Below are 18,832 nucleotides of genomic sequence, written 5' to 3' on the forward strand. Positions count from 1 at the left end.
CAGGAGAATCGCTGGAACCCAGTGGGCAGAGGCTGCAGTGAGCCGAGATTGCGCCACTGCACTCCAGCCTGGGCAACAGACCAAGACTCTGTCTCAAAAAAAAAAAAAAAAAAAAAAAGAATAAAAGAAAGAAAAGAAAGTGAAACAGATGTTTGCTGATATGGAGAAAGTTTTCGTGGTCTAAATATAAATAGACCACTAAACATTTTCTTAAGCCAATGCCTAATCCAGAGCAAGGTCCTAACTTTCTTTAATTTTTTTTTTTCTTTGAGACAGAGTCTTGCTGTGTCGCCTAGGCTAGAGTAAGTGCAGTCGCATGATCTTGGCTCACTGCAACCTCCGCCTCCCAGGTTCAAGCTATTCTCCTGCCTCTACCTCCCAAGTAGCTGGAACTACAGGCACCCACCACCACGCCCAGCTAATTTTTATATTTTTTAGTAGAGACAGGGTTTCACCATGTTGGCCAAGCTGATCTAGAACTCCTGGCCTCAGGTGATCCACCCGCCTCAGCCTCCCAAAATGCTGGGATTACAGGCATAAGCCACTGGGCCCAGCCAAATTTCTTTCATTGTATGAAGGCTGAGAGAGGTAAGGAAGCTATAGAAGAAAAGTTAGAAGGTAGCAAAAGTTGGTTCATGAGGTTTAAGGAAAAAAGCTGTCCCTATAACCTAAAAGTACCAGGTAGGTGATGCAGCAAATGCTGATACAGAAGCTACAACAAGTTATCCAGATCTAGCTAAGATAATTGATAAAAGTGGCAACACTATACAACAGATTTTCAGTATAGATGAAACAGCCTTATATTGGAAGAAGATGCCATCTAGGACTTTCGTGGGGTTTTTTTGTTTGATTTTTTGTTGTTTTTTTTTTGTGAGACAGAGTTTTACTCTTGTTGCCCAGGCTGGAGTGCAATGGCTCGATCTCGGCTCACTACAACCTCTGCCTCCTGGGTTCAAGCAATTCTCCTGCCTCAGCCTCCTGAGTAGCTGGGACTACAGGCGCGTGACACCAAGCCAGGCTAATTTCTGAATTTTTAGTAGAGACGGGTTTTGACAATGTTGGCCAGGCTAGTCTCAAACTCCTGACCTCATGATCTGCACACCTTGGCCTCCCAAAGTGCTGGGATTACAAGCATTAGCCACCGCGCCTGGCCTATGCCATCTAGGACTTTTATGACCAGAAAGGAGAAGTCAATGCCTGGTTTCAAAGCTTCAAAAGACAGGCTGACTCTCTTTTCAGGGGCATTAGTTTCATTATGTAAATCTGCTGTGCTTATACCATATAAACAGAAGAACTTAGCCTGGATGACAGCATATCTCTTTATAGCATGGTTTACTGAATTTTTTTTTTTTAAATTTTTAACTTTTTGGCTGGGCATGGAGGCGTATATCTGTAATCCCAGCACTTTGTGAGGCTGAGGCGGGAGGACTGCATGAGCCCAAGAGTTCAATACCAGCCTGGTCAATGGAACAAGACCCCATCTCTTAAAAAAATTAATTTTTGACTGAGCGTGGTGGCTCACACCTGTAATGCCAGCACTTTGGGAGGCAGAGGCGGGGGGATCAACTGAGGTCAGGAGTTGGATACCAGCCTGCCCAACATGGCAAAACCCAGTCTTTACTAAAAATACAAAAAAATTACCCAGGCGTGGTGGTGGGTGCCTATAATCCCAGCTACTCAGGAAACTGAGGCAGAAGAATTGTTTGAACTCTGGAGGCGGTGGTTGCAGTGAGCCAAGATCAGGCCACTGCACTCCAGCCTGGGTGACAAGAGCGAAACTCCATCTCTCTCAAAAAAAAAAAAAAAAAAAAAATTGCTATGGGTATATACTAGGTGTATATATTTATGGGACACAAGAAATATTTTGATACCAGTACACAATGTGTAATAATCACATCAGGGTAAATGGGGTATCTATCACATCAAGCATTTATGATTTCTTTGTGTTACAAACTTTCAAATTATACTTTTTATGTTTCTTTTTTTTTTGAGACAGACTATCCCTCTTCTTACCCAGGCTGGAGTGTAATGGTGTGACCTAGGCTCACTGCAACCTCTGCCTCCTGGCTTCAAGTGATTCTCCTGCCTCAGCCTCCCAAGTAGCTGGGATTACAGGGATGTGCTACCATGCCCGGCTAATTTTGTATTTTTAGTAGAGACAGGGTTTCTCCATGTTGGTCAGGCTGGTCTCGAACTCCTGACCTCAGGTGACCCACCCACCTTGGCCTCCCAAAGTACTGGGATTACAGGGTGAGCCACTGCACCCAGCCTATATATATATGTATTTTGAGACAGAGTCTCACTCTGTCACCTAGGCTGAAGTGCAATGATGCAGTCTTGGCTCACTGCAACCTCCACCTCCCAGGTTCAAGCAATTCTCATGCCTCAGCATTCCTACTAGCTGGGACTACAGGCGTCACCACCAAGCCAGGCTAATTTTGGTATTTTTAGTAGAGACGGAGTTTTGCCGTGTTGGCCAGGCTTAACTGTATCTTTGTACCCATGAGCCATCCCTACTCCTCCCACCTCCATTACTCATCTCAGCCTCTAGTAATCATTATAGGCTGGGCGTGGTGGCTCACACCTGTAATCCTAGCACTTTGGGAGGCCAAGGTGGGTGGATCACCTGAGGTCAGGAGTTCAAAATCAACCTGACCAACATGGTGAAACCCTGTCTTTACTAAAAACACAAAAATTAGCCGGGCGTGGTAGCGGGCACTTGTAATCCCAGCTACTAGGGAGGCTGAGTCAGGAGAATTGCCTGAACACAGGAGGCGGAAGTTGCAGTGAGCTGAGGTGGCGCCACTGTACTCCAGTCTGGGTGACACAGTGGGACCTTCTCAAAAAAACAAACAAAACAAAAAATCATTATATATCCTTATCTCCATAAGTTCAGTTGTTTTAATGTTTAGCTCCCACAAATGCATAAGAACACGTAAAGTTTGTCTTTCTGTGCCTGGCTTATTTCACTTAACATCATGGCCTCTAGTTTCATCCACGTTATTGCCAATGACAGGATCTCATTCTTTTTTGTGGTTGAATAGTACTCCATTGTGTACATGTACCACATTTTCCTTACCCATTCAACTGTTGATGGACACTTAGGTTGATTCCAATCTTGACTGTTGTGAATAGTGCTGCAATAAAAATGGGAGTCCTGATATCTCTTCGATATATTGATTTTCCTTCTTTTGGGTACATACCTAGAAGTGGGATTGCTGGTTCATATGATAGTTGTAGTGGCTGTATTAATATCTACATTCCCACTAAGAGTATATAGGAGGGTTCCCCCTTCTTCACATCCTTGCCACCATTTGTTATTACCTCTTTTCTGGATAAAAGCCATTTTAACTGCAGTGAGATGGTATCTCATTATAGTTTTGATTTGTATATCTCTGATGATCAGTGATGTGGAACACTTTTTCATACAACTGTCTGTCATTTGTATGTCTTCTCTGAGAAATGTCTATTTAGATCTTTTGCCATTTTTAAGTGGGAATTTACTGATTTTTTAATTCTTTTTTTTTGAGAAAGAGTCTCACTCTGTCGACCAGGCTGAGGTGCAGGTGCGATCTTGGCTCACTGCAACCTCAGCCTCCTGGGTTCAAGTGATTCTCCTACCTCAGCCTCCTGAGTAGCTGGGACTACAGGCACGTGCCACCACACTCAGCCTAATTTTTGTATTTTTCAGCAGAGAGGAGGTTTCACCATATTGTCCAGGCTGGTCTTGAACTCCTGACCTTGTGATCCGCCCACCTCGGCTGCCCAAAGTGCTGGGATTACAGGCACGAGTCATCGCACCCAGCCCGTTGTTGTTGTTGTTGTTTTTTGAGACGACTCTCGCTCTGTCACCCAGGCTGGAGTGCAACGGCAGGATCTCGGCTCACTGCAACCTCCACCTCCCAGGCTCAAGTGATTCTCCTGCCTCAGCCTGCTGAGTAGCTAGGATTGCAGATGCCCGCCACCACACCCAGCTAATTTTTTTGTATTTTTAGTAGAGACAGACTTTCACCATGTTGGTCAGGCTGGTCTCGAACCCCTGACCTCAGGTGATCCACTGGCCTCAGCCTCCCAAAGTGCTGGGATTACAGATGTGAGTCACCACGCCCAGCCCTACGGAATATTTTTTAAGACTAATGTTGAGACTTATAGATCAGAGAAAAAGTTTCTTTTCAAAATATTACTGCTTATTGGCAACACCCATACTCACCCAAGAGCTTTGATGGAGACATACAAGACTGATGTTTTGTTTTCGTACCTGTTAACACTGCATCCATGCGGCAGCCCACACATCAAGGAGTAATTCTGACTTTCAAGTCTTATTATTTAAAAAATATATTTAATATGGCTTATAACCACCATATATAGTGACTTCTTGGATGGGTCTGGGAAAAATAAATTGAAAATCTTCTGGAAAGGATTCACCACTCTAGATGCCATTAAGAACGTTAGTGGCAGGGCGTGGTGGCTCATGCCTGTAATCCCAACATGGGGAGGCAGAGGCAGGTGGATTGCTTTCTTGAGTCCAAGTTGGGCTTAAGCCCAGGAGTTTGAGACCAGCTTGGGCAACATGGTGAAACCCTGTCTCTACTAAAAATAGAAAAAATTAGGTCGGGGAGGGGTGGGACACGGTGGCAGACGCCTGTAGTCCCAACTACTTGGGAGGCTGAGGTGGGAGGATCACCTGAGCCTGGAAAGTTGAGGTTGCAGTAATCTGTGATCATGCTACTGCACTCCAGCCTGGGCAATGGGAGTGAGACTCTGCCTCAAAAATAAATAAATAAAAATAAAAATAAACAGAATGTCCTATCTCTAAATAATAATAAAAAAAGAACATTCATGCCGAGTGCAGTGGCTCACACCTGTAGTCCCAGCACTTTGGGAGGCCGAGGCTGGTAGATCACAAGGTCAGGAGATCGAGACCATCCCGGCTAACACGGTGAAACCCTGTCTCTGCTAAAAACACAAAAAATTAGCCGGGCATGGTGGTGGCGCCTGTAGTCCCAGCTACTCTGGAGGCTGAGGCAAGAGAATGGCTTGCACCCGGGAGGCGGAGCTCGCAGTGAGCCTAGATTGTGCCATTGCACTCCAGCCTAGGTGACAGAGCAAGACTCCGTCTCAAACAAAAAAAAAAAAAAAAAAAAAAATAACATTCGTGATTCATGGGAGGAGCTCAAAATGTCAACATTAACAGGAGTCTGGAAGAAGTTGATTCCAACCCTTATGGATGACTTTGAGGGTTCAAGACTTGAGTGGAGGAAGTAACTGCAGATGTGGTAGAAATAGCAAGAGAACTGGAATTAGAAGTGAAACCTGAAGATAAGACTGAATTGTTGCAATCTCATGAGAAAACTTGAATGGGTGAGGAGTTGCTGCTTATGGATAAGCAAAGAAAGTGGTTCTTGGCCGGGCGCAGTGGCTCACACCTGTAAACCCAGAACTTTGGGAAGCTGAGGCAGGTGGATCACAAGATCAAGAGTTTGAGACCAGCCTGGCCAATATGGTGAAACCTCATTTCTACTAAAAGTACAAAAATTAGCCGGGTGTGGTGGTAGGTGCCTGTAGTCCCAGCTACTCGGGAGGCTGAGACAGAAGAATCGCTTGAACTTGGGAGGTGGAGATTACAGTGAGCCGAGATCGTTCCACTGCACTGCACTCCAGCCTGGGCGACAGAGTGAGACTCTGTCTCAAAAAGAAAAAAAAAAAAAGAAAAAGAAAAATAAAAAGAAAGTGGTTCTTGATATGGAATCTACTCCTAGGAAACATGTTGTGACTACTGAAATGACAGCAAAGGATTTTGAATATTACATAAATTTAGTTAATAAAGCAGTAACAAAGTGTGAGAGAACTGACTCCAATTATGAAAGAAATTCTACTGTGACTAAAATGCTATCAAATAGCATCACATGCTACAGAGAACTCCTTAGTGAAAATAAGAGTCTATAATAGATGCAGTAAACCTCACTGTTGTCTTACTTAAATAAATTGCTACAGCCATCCCAGCCTTTAGTAACCACAATCCTAATCAGTCAGCAGCCATCAATGCTGAGGCAAGACCCTCCAGAGGCAAAAAGACTATGACATGTTGAAGGCTCAGATGATTGTTAGCATTTTTTAGCAAGAAGATATTTTTAAATTAAAGTATATACATTTTTTTTTTTGAGATGGAGTCTCGCTCTGTCACCCAGGCTGGAGTGCAATGGTGCAATCTCGGCTCACTGCAAGCTCCGCCTCCCAGGTTCACGTGATTCTCCTGCCTCAGCCTCCCGAGTAGCTGGGACGACAGGTGCCCACCACCACGCCCGGCTAATTTTTTTGTATTTTTAGTAGAGACGGGGTTTCACCCTGTTAGCCAAGATGGTCTCGAGCTCCTGACTTCGTGATCCTAAAGTATATACATCTTTTTAGACACAATGATATTGTACAGGAAACACACAACAGTACAGTGTAAACATAACTTTTATATGCACTGGGAAGCCAAAATATTTCTGCGACTCGCTTTATTGGATATTAGCTTTATTTCAGTAGTCTGGAACTAAACCTGCACTATCTCTGAGGTATGCCTGCATTTAGAATAATCTAAATCCTCCCTGTCCATTCCACCATTTTCTATCCCCTTATCTTGCTTTATTTTTCTTCTTGGAATTTATCACTTCCTTCTCTATCAGGGCAGTCCCAGGCACCAACAGTGCCTGTAGTATAATAGCTACTTGAGAAATAGTTCAGTGAATAAATGAACTATATAAATAAAGAGCTACTACATCTTCCCAGAAAAATGCTGCATATTAGCCTGTAAATTGTTTTGTTAGAGAAAAAATACTTGAATAAAAGAATATGTCTGGTCAGGCACAGTGGCTCATGCCTGTAATCCCAGCATTTTGGGAGGGCGAGGCAGGTGGATCACCAGAGGTCAGGATTTCAAGAATAGTCTGGCCAACATGGCGAAACCCTGTCTCTACAAAAATACAAAAACATTATGCCAGGCTCACTGGCTCAAGCCTGTAATCCCAGCACTTTGGGAGGCCAAGGTGGGCGGATCACCTGAGGTCAGGAGTTTGAGACCAGCCTGATCAACATGGAGAAACTCCATCTCTACTAAAAATACAAAATTAGCCGGTGGTGGTGGCTCATGCCTGTAATCCCATCTACTTGGGAGGCTGGGGCAGAAGAATCGTTTGAACCTGGGAGGTGGAGGTTGTGGTGAGCCGAGATCGCACCATTGCACTCCAGCCTGGGCAACAAGAGTGAAACTCCATCTCAAAAAAAAGTGTTGACTAAGTATGCTCTGCTTCTGTAAGTGTGGCTACTAAAATGTTCAGAAAAAATCTGAGAGTCAGAGATGCAAGGCATTCAAGATGTGAGTGAGTTCCCAGAAAACAAGCTTAGTGAAAGTCTTCCTAGAGGTGAGCACATGTGACAAATTAGGCATTATGTAATTTAAATACCAAATGCTGCCTATCCTATCCTCCAGCCCAATCCAAAGGCTCATATATTGCTGAATACAGTTTCTGGATCTTTATCACAGTATGCAAGTCCAATGACTCAGTTACACTCTATGGTCTGCTCTATAAAGTTATTATTATTGTGTACATTCATATATTACTCCACGTTACTCTTCACACCTATATAGCCATGGTTCTTTACAAGGAAATTCCCTCAAAACCAGTTGCGTATGATTATTACTGAGGCCCGTTTGCAGTTACAATGCTGATCATAAATATTTTATCATTCGTCTTGTTCTTGATAATATTAAAGCACAAAAGGCTGCAAATGGCAAATAGTAATTACTTATGAATGAAAAGATTTTGGGAATGTACCAAGTCTACTGGCTGCAATAGTCTCTCCCACCACCACTTACATCTATTACCCATCAAGACAAGAAAAGTTTAGGAAGATGGCAGGTATTGGGATTATCAACATAACCCTGACCAACCAATTTGATATCTGACATCAGTTTTAATACTCACATGCGGTCTGTTGTCCATCTCTCTGCTATCCTAGGAATTGACTCCCTCTCCAATTTCTCTCCAAGGTACTGCTTCCTGTAAATTGTGATTGTCTAGTTATTCATTTACTCCATCTACTTAAGCTCCTTGAGGGAAGAGGCTGTGGTTTAGCCCCCTCGCCAATGGGCACTCCAATAAATACTTCTGGAAGACAGTGAAAATTTATATAATACTAATGATGTTTTAGATTAACTCAATTCTGGGATCCTCAACAAAGCTGATTCTACTCATTCAGAAGCCATTGAGAAGCATTTTATCAAATAAGGGTTCGGGGGAGAGACAGCTGAAGGTAAGGTAAAAACGTTTCTCCTATATTTTGAGTTGTTTCTCTGTCACCAACTAGCAGTTTCCCCGTCTGCAAAATGAGCAAGGATTGGATTAGGTAATCTTGCTGTCATAAAATTCTGTGATTTGTGGTTTACCTTGCCACATAAAATTTAAAACACTTAGAACAAGCCACCTCTCCTCATAGCATCACTTTAGCCTAAACTGCTTCAGTGAGCCACAGGGAAGTTGGAAATCACGATTCTGCTTACCCAGTTATCAAATGTGACTCTCTTTCCTCCTCCACCAGCTCTCCTGACTTGGACTGATAGTTCTGAAGGTCTGCTGAGATACGTTATGTTGAACCTGTATTATTTCCTATTAGGAGGAGGAGGAGAATTAGGACAGACTGTCCCTTCCACTATTCCACAGCCTCCTTATTTCATTTTCATTTCTCTCTGCTATCTTCCCCACCCCATGCCTCGCTCTTTTTGTTCCTGTATCTAAAGCTAGTTCTTATCTTCTAGATCATTCACACTTGGGAAAAACAAAGTCAAACAAACAAACAAAAAAACCTCAGAAGCCTTTTAACTCAAATAAATATACTTTTCGGAAAAAGTAAAGTCCTATAGTCAGCCCAGCTCCAAGCACCCAGTGAAGCCCCACCCACCTGAAGCCAAAATGTCCAGCAAGTGGACCAAAGTCAAGACCACCAAGAAGCGACTACAGCGGGCCACATCCAATGTCTTCAGGATGTTCCACAGCCAGGAGTTTAAGGAGGCTTTCAACATGATTGACCAGAATCATGATGGCTTCAATGACAAGGGGGACAGCACAACAAGCTGGCCTCGCAGGGGAAGAACCCCAAACATAAATACCTCAGGGCATGATGAGGGAGGCCCCAGGGCCCATCACCTTCCACCACTTCCCTCACCATGTTTGGGGAGAAGCTGAATGGAATAGAGCCCCAGGATGTGATCCAAAACGCCTTCACCTGCTTCAATGAGGAATCCTCAGGTTTCATTCATGAAGACCACCTCCAGGAGCTGCTCACCACCATGGGTGACAGCTTCACAGATGAGGAAGTGGATGAGATGTACTGGGAGGCGCCCATTGATAAGAAAGGCAAGTTCAACTAGGTGGAGTTCTAGTTGCATCCTCAAACATGGCGCCAAGGACAAAGATGACTGGGCCACCCCAGCCCTCCTGATGCCCTGGGCCCCCAGCCAGTCACCCCTCCCCGCGGACACTGGTCTGTACCAGCTCTCTGCCCACGACCCTCTCTCCGGGGATCCTCCCTTTGAGGGCTTCAGGTCCCAGCTCCCAGTGGAGAAATCAGGCCAAGAGAAGTGCAGTGCAGGTGTTCTCACCGAGACTCTAGAGCCCTGGGCAGGAGTCTCTGACCCCTCCAAGGAAAGACCACCTTCTGAAGAGATGGGACTCCAGGTCCTGGAGGCACTGAGGGAAGGCCCCAAGACAGCCATTCCTGGGCTGCTCCCCAAGGAGGAAGGGAACCTGTGTGCCCCCAGGAGGAAGGGGCCCTAAGTCCTGGGATCCAATACCACTTCACGTGCATCCCTACCCAAACGCAAGTTCACCAAAGTCCCCTCTCAGAGGACAGGACACTAGACCCGTACCCTACGCCCTGTTGAGCCACCAGTGCACACCCACCCCGAGCAGCCACCCACCGTGGGAGTGTGCTCAAGAAGACATCAGTCCCAGGGGAGGCAGAATCTCCAGTAGAGGGCTGAGCACGGAAAAAAAAGAAAAAAAGGAAAAAAAGTGAGGTACTATTTACTTATATGTAAAATTAACTCAGATTAGCTCTTCTTAAAAATCAATGGAAATTCTAAATTTAGTTTGTGTATTAAACTGGCACAAAACTAATAACAGCATTTTGCCAAGGGCACTTGGCCTTACTCCCATTCTCTCACGCTTCAGATATAAATCACTGAATGAATCCAGCACTGAATAAATGAATGATCGATCCATAATTTCCTAAGACAATTCCAATTTTCATCTCGCACAAATCTACAAAGCTGAGCCACCCGCACACCACTTAAACTCCTAGTAGGTATCTTTCAAGGCCAAGGTAGTTCCGCCTTCGGAATCCAGTTCCCTCCGCCTGGATAATGCTCCCAAGGCTCCCTCACTTCATTTCAGGTCTCCTGCCAAAAGACTTCCTCACAAAGGCCTCTCAGACCGACCCCTTCCCCACTCCCAACTTTACAGTTCACTCCCCTAGCCCTACTACATTTTTATTCATGAAAATTTACGGCATTTTGTTACATATCTATACATTTTCTTGTCTGTCTCTTCCCTAGAATATACAGTCCAGGAGGGCAAGGGCTGGGGTGGCTTCGTTTGCTGTGGGATCCTAGCACCTAGAGCGGAGCCCAGGACATAGTAGGTGCTCAGTAAATCACAAATCGCTTCTCCACGGGTCCAAGGCTAGTTTCCCAGAGCCGCAGGACACTTCTCCCTTAGCCCGTCCCACCTCCGAGTAGCCGCCCACCTCGACTCCAGCTCGGCCACCTCTACTCCAGCTCGGCCACCTCTACCCCAGCTCAGGTCCTCATTCCCGCACCCCCCGGCCTCAGGGACGGCGCGGGGCACCCACCTCCAAGACCCCACTGCGGTTGGGCCCCGCGGCTTAGCTCAGCGATCACCTCCCGGGCCGCTGCGCCTCTGCGCTGGCCCCAGGCCGCCGCCGCGCGGGACAGTAACAGCGACGGCCCCACTGCGCTCCCGCCGGCCCCGCCGGCAGCCGTTGGCACCCACTAACTGCCTCGAAAAACCTAGGATTCGACTTTGAATGGTCCGTTAATGTGGTCGCAAAACGTGACTCGGTTCATCGGGCGCCCTCCGTAAGCAAGACAAGCACCCATCTGGGCTCGGGGTGGTCCGGCCCCTCCCGGCTTTTCAACTGCGCACCGCAAGGTCCAGCCCTGGAGGCTGCTTGGGATCCCTCCGAGCGCCCCCCTCAGGCGTCTTCCTGCGACCGGGGCAGGGGAACTCTTGACGGGGAAACAGTTTTGGGCCCCACCACCCTTGGCGCCGCTGTTAGGAGGGTGTGAGCGTATCTACTTTTTTTTTTTTTTTTTTTTTTTTTTTGAGACGGAGTCTTGCTCTGTCGCCCAGGCTGGAGTGCAGTGGCCAGATCTCGGCTCACTGCAAGCTCCGCCTCCCGGGTTCACGCCATTCTCCTGCCTCAGCCTCCCGAGTAGCTGGGACTACAGGCACCGCCACCTCGTCCGGCTAGTTTTTTGTAATATTTAGTAGAGACGGGGTTTCACCGTGTTAGCCAGGATGGTCTCGATCTCCTGACCTCGTGATCCACCCGTCTCCGCCTCCCAAAGTGCTGGGATTACAGGCTTGAGCCACCGCGCCCGGCGGAGCGTATCTACTTTTAAAGATAGCCGAGCCCCTCACCGCCTGCGGCCGGGAGGTAGTGCCTCGGCTATTCCCGCGGGCGGGCCCGCTCGGCTGGGAAGGCCCAGGGCGAGATCCGGTGAAGAGTTCTTTCAGGCCGCGCACGGTGGCTCACACCTGTAATCCCAGCGCTTTTGGAGGCCGAGGAGGGCGGATTACTTGAGGTCAGGAGTTCTAGACCAGGCTGGCCAACATGGCGAAACCTCGTCTTTACTAAAAATACCAAAATTAGCGGGCGTGGTGGTGGGCTCGTGTAGTCCCAGCTACTTGGGAGGCTGAGACAGGAGAATCGCTTGAACCCAGGAGGCAGAGGTTCCAGTGAGCCGAACTCCACCATTGCACTCCAGCCTGGGTGACAGATCAAGATTATGTTTCAAAAAAACAAACAAACAAAAAAAACAAATAAAAAACAGAGTTAATTCGGACTCAGGAGGTCTTTTTGGTTGAAAAGCCCCGCGGTCGTTCTCTCCACCTCCTGGAAAAGACTTTCTAGGGTTTTGCGGTTTGGAGTAATAAAGGTCATCCTCTGCTGCCTCATTGATGCTAGCCAGGGTAAGGCCCCTAGGCACAGCACAAAGGTGTTTTGGAGAGATTGTTCTCCCCCAGCCCAAGCATAAGGCTTACCTTGGAGTTACCTGGAGCCTCACCATGACAGTGTGGCCTTTAGTAAAGGGTTGATAAGTCAATAGCAAACAAGGGCCATTAAAAGGGTCTATACTGCACTTCTCAAATGAGGATATTCCAGTCAACAATAAACATGTCAAAAGGTGTGCAACTGAATTGTTGATCAGGGAACTTGACATTTAAACTACATGAGATACCAATCCGTGCCCACTAGAATGGCTAAAACAAAGATAGGAGTTGGGGTGTGGAGAAAAAAGGAAGTGAATGCCAAACCTGGGGAATGTGGAACATTCAGAACTTCTCACACATTTGTCAATGGGGTACAAATTGATAAATTGTTTGGCAATATTTGTTAGAACGTATGCCTACCCCATGATCCAAGGATTCCACTCCTAAGTATACACTCAACAGAAATGCATACATATATTCACCAAAAAGTAGGTACTAAAATGTTCATCTCAGCCTGGCCTTTGAGTTGAGTATTTTAAAAGTGTATTTAGGCAGGATATGGTGGCTTATGCCAGCACTTTGGGAGGCCAGCACAGGCAGATCATGAGGTCAGGAGTTCAAGACCAGCCTAGCCAACAGGGTGAAACCCCGTCTCTACTGAAAATACAAATATTAGGCGGGCGTGGTGGCATGTGCCTGTAATCCCAGCTACTCGGGAGGCTGAAGCAGGAGAATCACTTGAACCCGGGAGGGGCAGGTTGCAGTGAGCTGAGATTGTGCCACTGCACTCTAGCCTGAGCAACAGAGCAAGACTCCATCTTAAAAAAAGAAAAAGAAATATGTCCATTAAAGTACAATAAACTTATATTTCCTTCATGGTAATATTATTTACACGTGCATTCTTTTTACTTGGTCAGTCTTTGCAGATGATTTTATTAATCTCATCAAAGAACCAACTTTTGGCTTTATTGATTATCATTTTACTATAGAGTTTATTGTAAATTTTACTGGGGGAACCAGCCCCCAATATTTCAATGTAGGTTCTTTCTATTTTCCGTAAGTGTCAGCCAGCTGAGAAATAAAGAGAAAGAGTACAAAGAGAGGAATTTTACAGCTGGGCCTCCGGGGGTGACATCACATATCTGTAGGACCATGATGCCCACCTGAGCCGCAAAACCAGCAAGTTTTATTAAGGATTTCAAAAGGGGAGGGGTGTACGAACAGGGAGTAGGTCACAAAGATCACAGGCTTCAAAGGGCAAAAGGCAGAACAAAGATCACATGCTTTTGAGGAAACAGGACAAGGGCAAAATCAGAACTACTGATAAGGGTCTGTGTTCACCTGTGCAGATATTGTCTTTATAAACATCTTAAACAAAAGAAAACAGGGTTCGAGAGCAGAGAACCGGTCTGACCACAAATCTACCAGGGTGGAGTTTCCCAATCCTAGTAAGCCTGAGGGTACTACAGGAGACCAGGGCAAATTTCAGTCCTTATCTCAACCACATAAGATAGACACCCCCAGAGTGGCTGTTTGTAGACCCCCCCACCAGGAATGCATTCCTTCTCCAGGGTATTATTAATATTCCTTGCTATGAAAAGAATTTAGCAATATCTTCCCTACTTGCACATCCGTTTACAGGCTCTCTGCAAGAAGAAAAATATGACTCTTATTTTGCCTGACCCCACAGGCAGTCAGACCTTATGGTTTTCTTCCCTTGTTCCCTGAAAATTGCTGTTATTCTGTTCTTTTTCAAGGTGCACTGATTTCTATTGTTCAAACACACATGTTTTACAATCAGTTTGTACAGTTAACACAACAGTGGTCCTGAGGTGACGTACATCACCACCTTACAAAGACAACAGGATTAAGAGATTAAAGTAAGATAGGCATAAGAAATTATAAAAGTATTATTTGGGAACTGAAAAATGTCCATGAAATCTTCACAATTTCTGTTCTTCTGCCGTAGCTCTAGCCGGTCCCTCTGTTCAGGGTCCCTAACTTCCGGCAACAAAATTTGTTGCATCTCATGATTTATTCATTTCAATGTCATTTATTTTTGACTAACATCACAAGGAAATTTATTAATTTCAACAGATAGCTCCTTTCCTTCCTTTTTCTTTCTTTCCTTTTTGGAGATACAGTCTCACTCGGGCACCCAGACTGGAGTGCAGTGGTGTGATCATAACTCACTGCAACCTCAACCTCCTGAGCTCACACAGACCTCCCATCTCATGTGGTCCCATGTAGCTGGGACCACAAGTGAATGCCACAATACTCAGCTAATTTTTTTATTTTAGTAGAGATGAGGTCTTGCTATATTGCCAAGGTTGGTCTCAAACTCCTGAACTCAAGCAATCCACCTGCCTTGGCCTCTAAAGTGCTTGGATTACAGGCAGGAGCCACCGTGCCCAGCAGGAAACTATTATTTATTTATTTATTTATTTATTTGAGACACAGTTTCGCTCCTGTTGCCCAGGCTGGAATGCAATGGCACAATCTCGGCTCACTACAACCTCTTCCTCCCAGGTTCAAGTGATTCTCCTGCCTCAGCCCCCCGAATAGCTGGGATTACAGGCACTTACCACCACACCTGACTAATTTTTGTATTTCTATTTTTATTTATTTATTTTTGAGATGGAGTCTGGCTCTGTCACCTAGGCTGGAGTACAATGGCGCAATATCAGCTCACTGCAACCTCTGCCTCCCAGGTTTAAGCAATTCTCTGCCTCAGCCTCCCAAGTAGTTGGAATTACAGCTGCCCGCCACCACACCTGGCTAATTTTGTATTTTTAGTAGAGATGGGGTTTCACCATTGTGGCCAGGCTGGTCTTGAACTCCTGACCTCAGGCGATCCATCCACTTCAGCCTCCCAAAGTGCTGGGATTACTGGCATGAGCCACCATGCCTGGCCTGGGAAATTATTTTTAATTTTCTGTTCTTTTTATGAAAATCTTCACTAAGTTTTGGTAAGTTTACTTTGCTCTATGTTTTCCACCAATGTACAACATTGCTAATTTAGGAAAATCAAAATATTCTCGTATGAAAAATTGTTGACTATGATCGGAAAGTCAAATTTAGCTGCAGCCTGATACTTATTCCACAGATCTTTTTATACAGAAACGACCAGCTATGCCTTGGGATCAAAATCCAGAACAATCAAATGGAAATTACAGTGAAAATGAACAAAAGGGAGAGCAGAAATGGAGAGAAGGAGGAGGAGAAGCAGGCGGAAAGAGAGAGCGAGAAAAAGAAGAGGAAAATGAAAAGGAGCTGGAAGATGAACAGGAAAAAAGGAAAAGGGAAAATAAGAAACAATATTCCAAGGGTAGATTAGTCAGCAAATCCCTCATGGACACTCTCTGGGCAAAGTTTAAGTTAAACAGGTGCCCCACAATACAAGAGAGTCTATCACTCTCGTTTGAATTTGGCATGACACATAAACAGGTATGACGACATTAATAGACACTTCTTCATTGATAGACAAAGTCACTTCTATAGTACTATTACTCACATAGACCAATATCCTTATTCCTGTATTAATCACCTCGCACACCTCATTTTTTGCAGATAAGTCAATGGTTTTGTAAAAAGAGGAAGAAATACAATAGAGAAATGTCCAAGAGAAAGCATAAGGAAAAACAAACTAGGTAAGAAAGTGTTTCTTGTAAAATAACAGGAAGTAAAAGGAATATATTGACTTCCGGAGATGGTTTGTGTTTCCATTGTTGTTGGGTGTGCCTATAAACTTTTTCGTGTTCCAGCCAGTGGCAGAAAAACCATTTACTGCCTTATTTTTCACTCCACTCAAAACACACACAGGCACACACTCACATATACATGCCACCATTTAACACGTAATCATATTACCAAATGTACAAATACAGACATTAGCTTTTTATTGATTGCAGTACAGAATTAATAATTTTGTCCTTTTTGTTCCTTCGATGCTAAATATATCTGATGATTGTCCTTCTGCTCTAGTTATTGGCAGAAGCTCATGTGATTTTTGGAAGGAATTAAGGACAATATCAAGTCTTTTTGTTTGTTTCTTTTTGTTGTTGTTGTTTTTCTTTTTTTAAGACAGAGTTTCATTCTTGATGCCCCAGGCCGGAGTGTAATGGCAGAGCTCAGCTCACTGCAACCTCCGCCTCCAGGGTTCAAGCGATTCTCTGCCTCAGCCTCCTGAGTAGCTGGGATTACAGGCATGCACCACCATGCCTGGCTAATTCTGTGTTTTTAGTAGAGACCGGGTTTCTCTGTGTTGGTCAGGCAGGTCTTGAACTCCCTACCTCAGGTGATCCACCTGCCTTGGCCTCCCAAAGTGCTGGAATTACAGGTGTGAGCCACTGCACCCAGCCCAATATCAACATTTTTAACATCACTAGACTGTATATAGAATTTTAATATATTATTTATGTATATTTATGTAGAAATGTTTAAATATTATCTCACTTGATCATTGTTTTTTGTTTGTTTGTTTTTTGAGACAGAGTCTCACTCTGTCACCCAGGCTGGAGTGCAATGGCACGATCTCTGCTCACTCCTGGGTTCAAGCAATTCTCCTGCCTCAGCCTCCCGAGTAGCTGGGGTTACAGGCACCAGCTAATTTTTACTATGCCCAGCTAATTTTTGCATTTTTAGTAAAGACTGGATTTCACCATGTTGGCCAGGCTGGTCTCAAACTCCTAACCTCAGATGGTCTGCCTGCCTCGGCCTCCCAAAGTGCTGGGATTCCAGGTGTGAGCCACCACGCCCGGCCTCACTTGATCATTAAGCAAAATATGGTGCCCCTGGTTGTCAGTCCCAGGAGAGCAGAACACTGAACACTGGTTACCAACACCAAGGGAATGACTCCTACCACATGGAGGACTGCAAAGATCATCACTGTGCCAACCGACAAGAATAGAAGTCCAAATGTTTCCATTCAATGCATCTCACCATCAGAATTGTGCAAAACAATGCAATCAAGCCATGGGTGGAGCAACACTTTACTTACAGAGCAGGATCAGCTTCCTGGCAGCCAGTGCAGGGAAATTGGCTATGCGTACCCCTCTGGCGCATTGGGCTTGCCACAGGGAAAGATAGTCTCACAGAGGCAATAAACCAGCACAGGTCACTTGGGCTCTTTTTTCTTTTCTCTCTCTCTTTTTTTTTTTTTTTTTTTGAGATGGAGTCTTGCTCTGTTGCCCAACTGGAGTGAAATGGCACAATCTCGGCTCATTGCAACCTCCACCTCCTGGGTTCAAGCGATTCTCCTGCCTCAGCTTCCTGAGTACCTGGGATAACAAGCACCTGCCACCATGCCCAGCTAATTGTTGTATTTTTAATAGAGACAGGGTTTCACCATGCTGACCATACTGGTCTCAAACCCCAACCTCAGGCGATCTGCCTGCCTGGGCTTCCCAAAGTGCTGGGATTAGAGGCATGAGCCACCGTGCCCTGCCTCTTGTTTTGAAATTTGAGACAGGGTCTTGCTCTGTCACCCAGGCTGGAGTACAGTGGTGCAATCTTGGCTCTCTGCAACCTCCATCACCCAGGTTCAAGCAATTATCGTGCCTCAGCCTCCTGAGTAGCTGGGACTACAGATGTGTACCACTACACCGGGCTAATTTTTGTATTTTTAGTGTAGATGACGTTTCACTGTGTTAGCCAGGCTGGTCTTGTACTCCTGGCCTCAAGTGATCCACCTGCCCCACAAAGTGCTGGGATTACAGGCGTGAGCCCCTGCACCCGGCCAGGCTCTTTTATCTCTTGGTAAAGAAGTATTCCAGGCCCACGGTCTATTCTTATGAGGCCAAGTCAGGATTGAAAGACTACATGCATGAGACTGCATTTCCCAGCAATCATTACTCTAAATTATAAATGAGGAAGCTGAATTGCTGGGAAATAACATGATTTCATCAATAAATAACAATTACTGACTGTCTGAGCCTGAATTTGTACTCTCATCTCTTAGTTTCATAAGCTGTATATTTTCAGTTATAACTTGAGACATAGTCTAGGCTCTATCAATTTGTTTCATAAGTAGTGTTTGGATGCTCTTAGTGTCCTCTGTTAAAATCCCACTGTGACAGTTTTTTGGTTTTTGTTGTTGTTGTTTGAGACAAGTTTTGCTCTGTCACCCACGCTAGAGTGCAATGGCGCGATCTTGGCTCACTGCAACCTCTGCCTCCAGGGTTGAAGTAATTCTGCCTCAACTTCCGAGTAGCTGGGACTACAGGCACATGCCATCATGCCTGGCTGATTTTTTTGTTTTGTTTTGTATTTTTAGTAGAGACAGGGTTTTACCGTGTTAGCCAGGATGGTCTCGATCTCCTGACCTCATGATCTGCCCACCTCGTCCTCCCAAAGTGCTGGGATTACAGGCATGAGCCACTGTGCCCGGCCAACTTTGTATTTTTAGTAGAGACAGGGTTTCACCATGTTGGTCAGGCTGGTCTACTACTGACCTCAGATGATCTGCCCGCCTCGGCCTCCCAAAGTGCTGGGATTACAGACATGAGCCACGACGCCCGGCTGTTTTTTGTTTGTTTGTTTGTAAGAGACCGGGGTCT

At 45.4% G+C, this 18,832-nt stretch overlaps 1 protein-coding gene and 1 pseudogene across 1 annotated transcript; both read left to right on the forward strand.

The window, feature by feature from the left end:
• Window positions 1-635: 635 nt before the first annotated feature.
• Window positions 636-15,929, forward strand: LOC140712715 (NANOG neighbor homeobox-like). Its single transcript, XM_073020307.1, has 4 exons — window positions 636-681; window positions 5,388-5,503; window positions 15,396-15,722; window positions 15,846-15,929. The coding sequence occupies exons 1-4, from the start codon at window positions 636-638 to the stop codon at window positions 15,927-15,929; spliced, it is 573 nt and encodes a 190-aa protein (XP_072876408.1).
• Window positions 8,952-11,054, forward strand: LOC103218515 (uncharacterized; annotated as a pseudogene).
• Window positions 15,930-18,832: the final 2,903 nt, after the last annotated feature.

This window comes from Chlorocebus sabaeus, chromosome 11 (assembly GCF_047675955.1).
Source record: "Chlorocebus sabaeus isolate Y175 chromosome 11, mChlSab1.0.hap1, whole genome shotgun sequence".
Classification (NCBI taxonomy): Eukaryota; Metazoa; Chordata; class Mammalia; order Primates; family Cercopithecidae; genus Chlorocebus; species Chlorocebus sabaeus.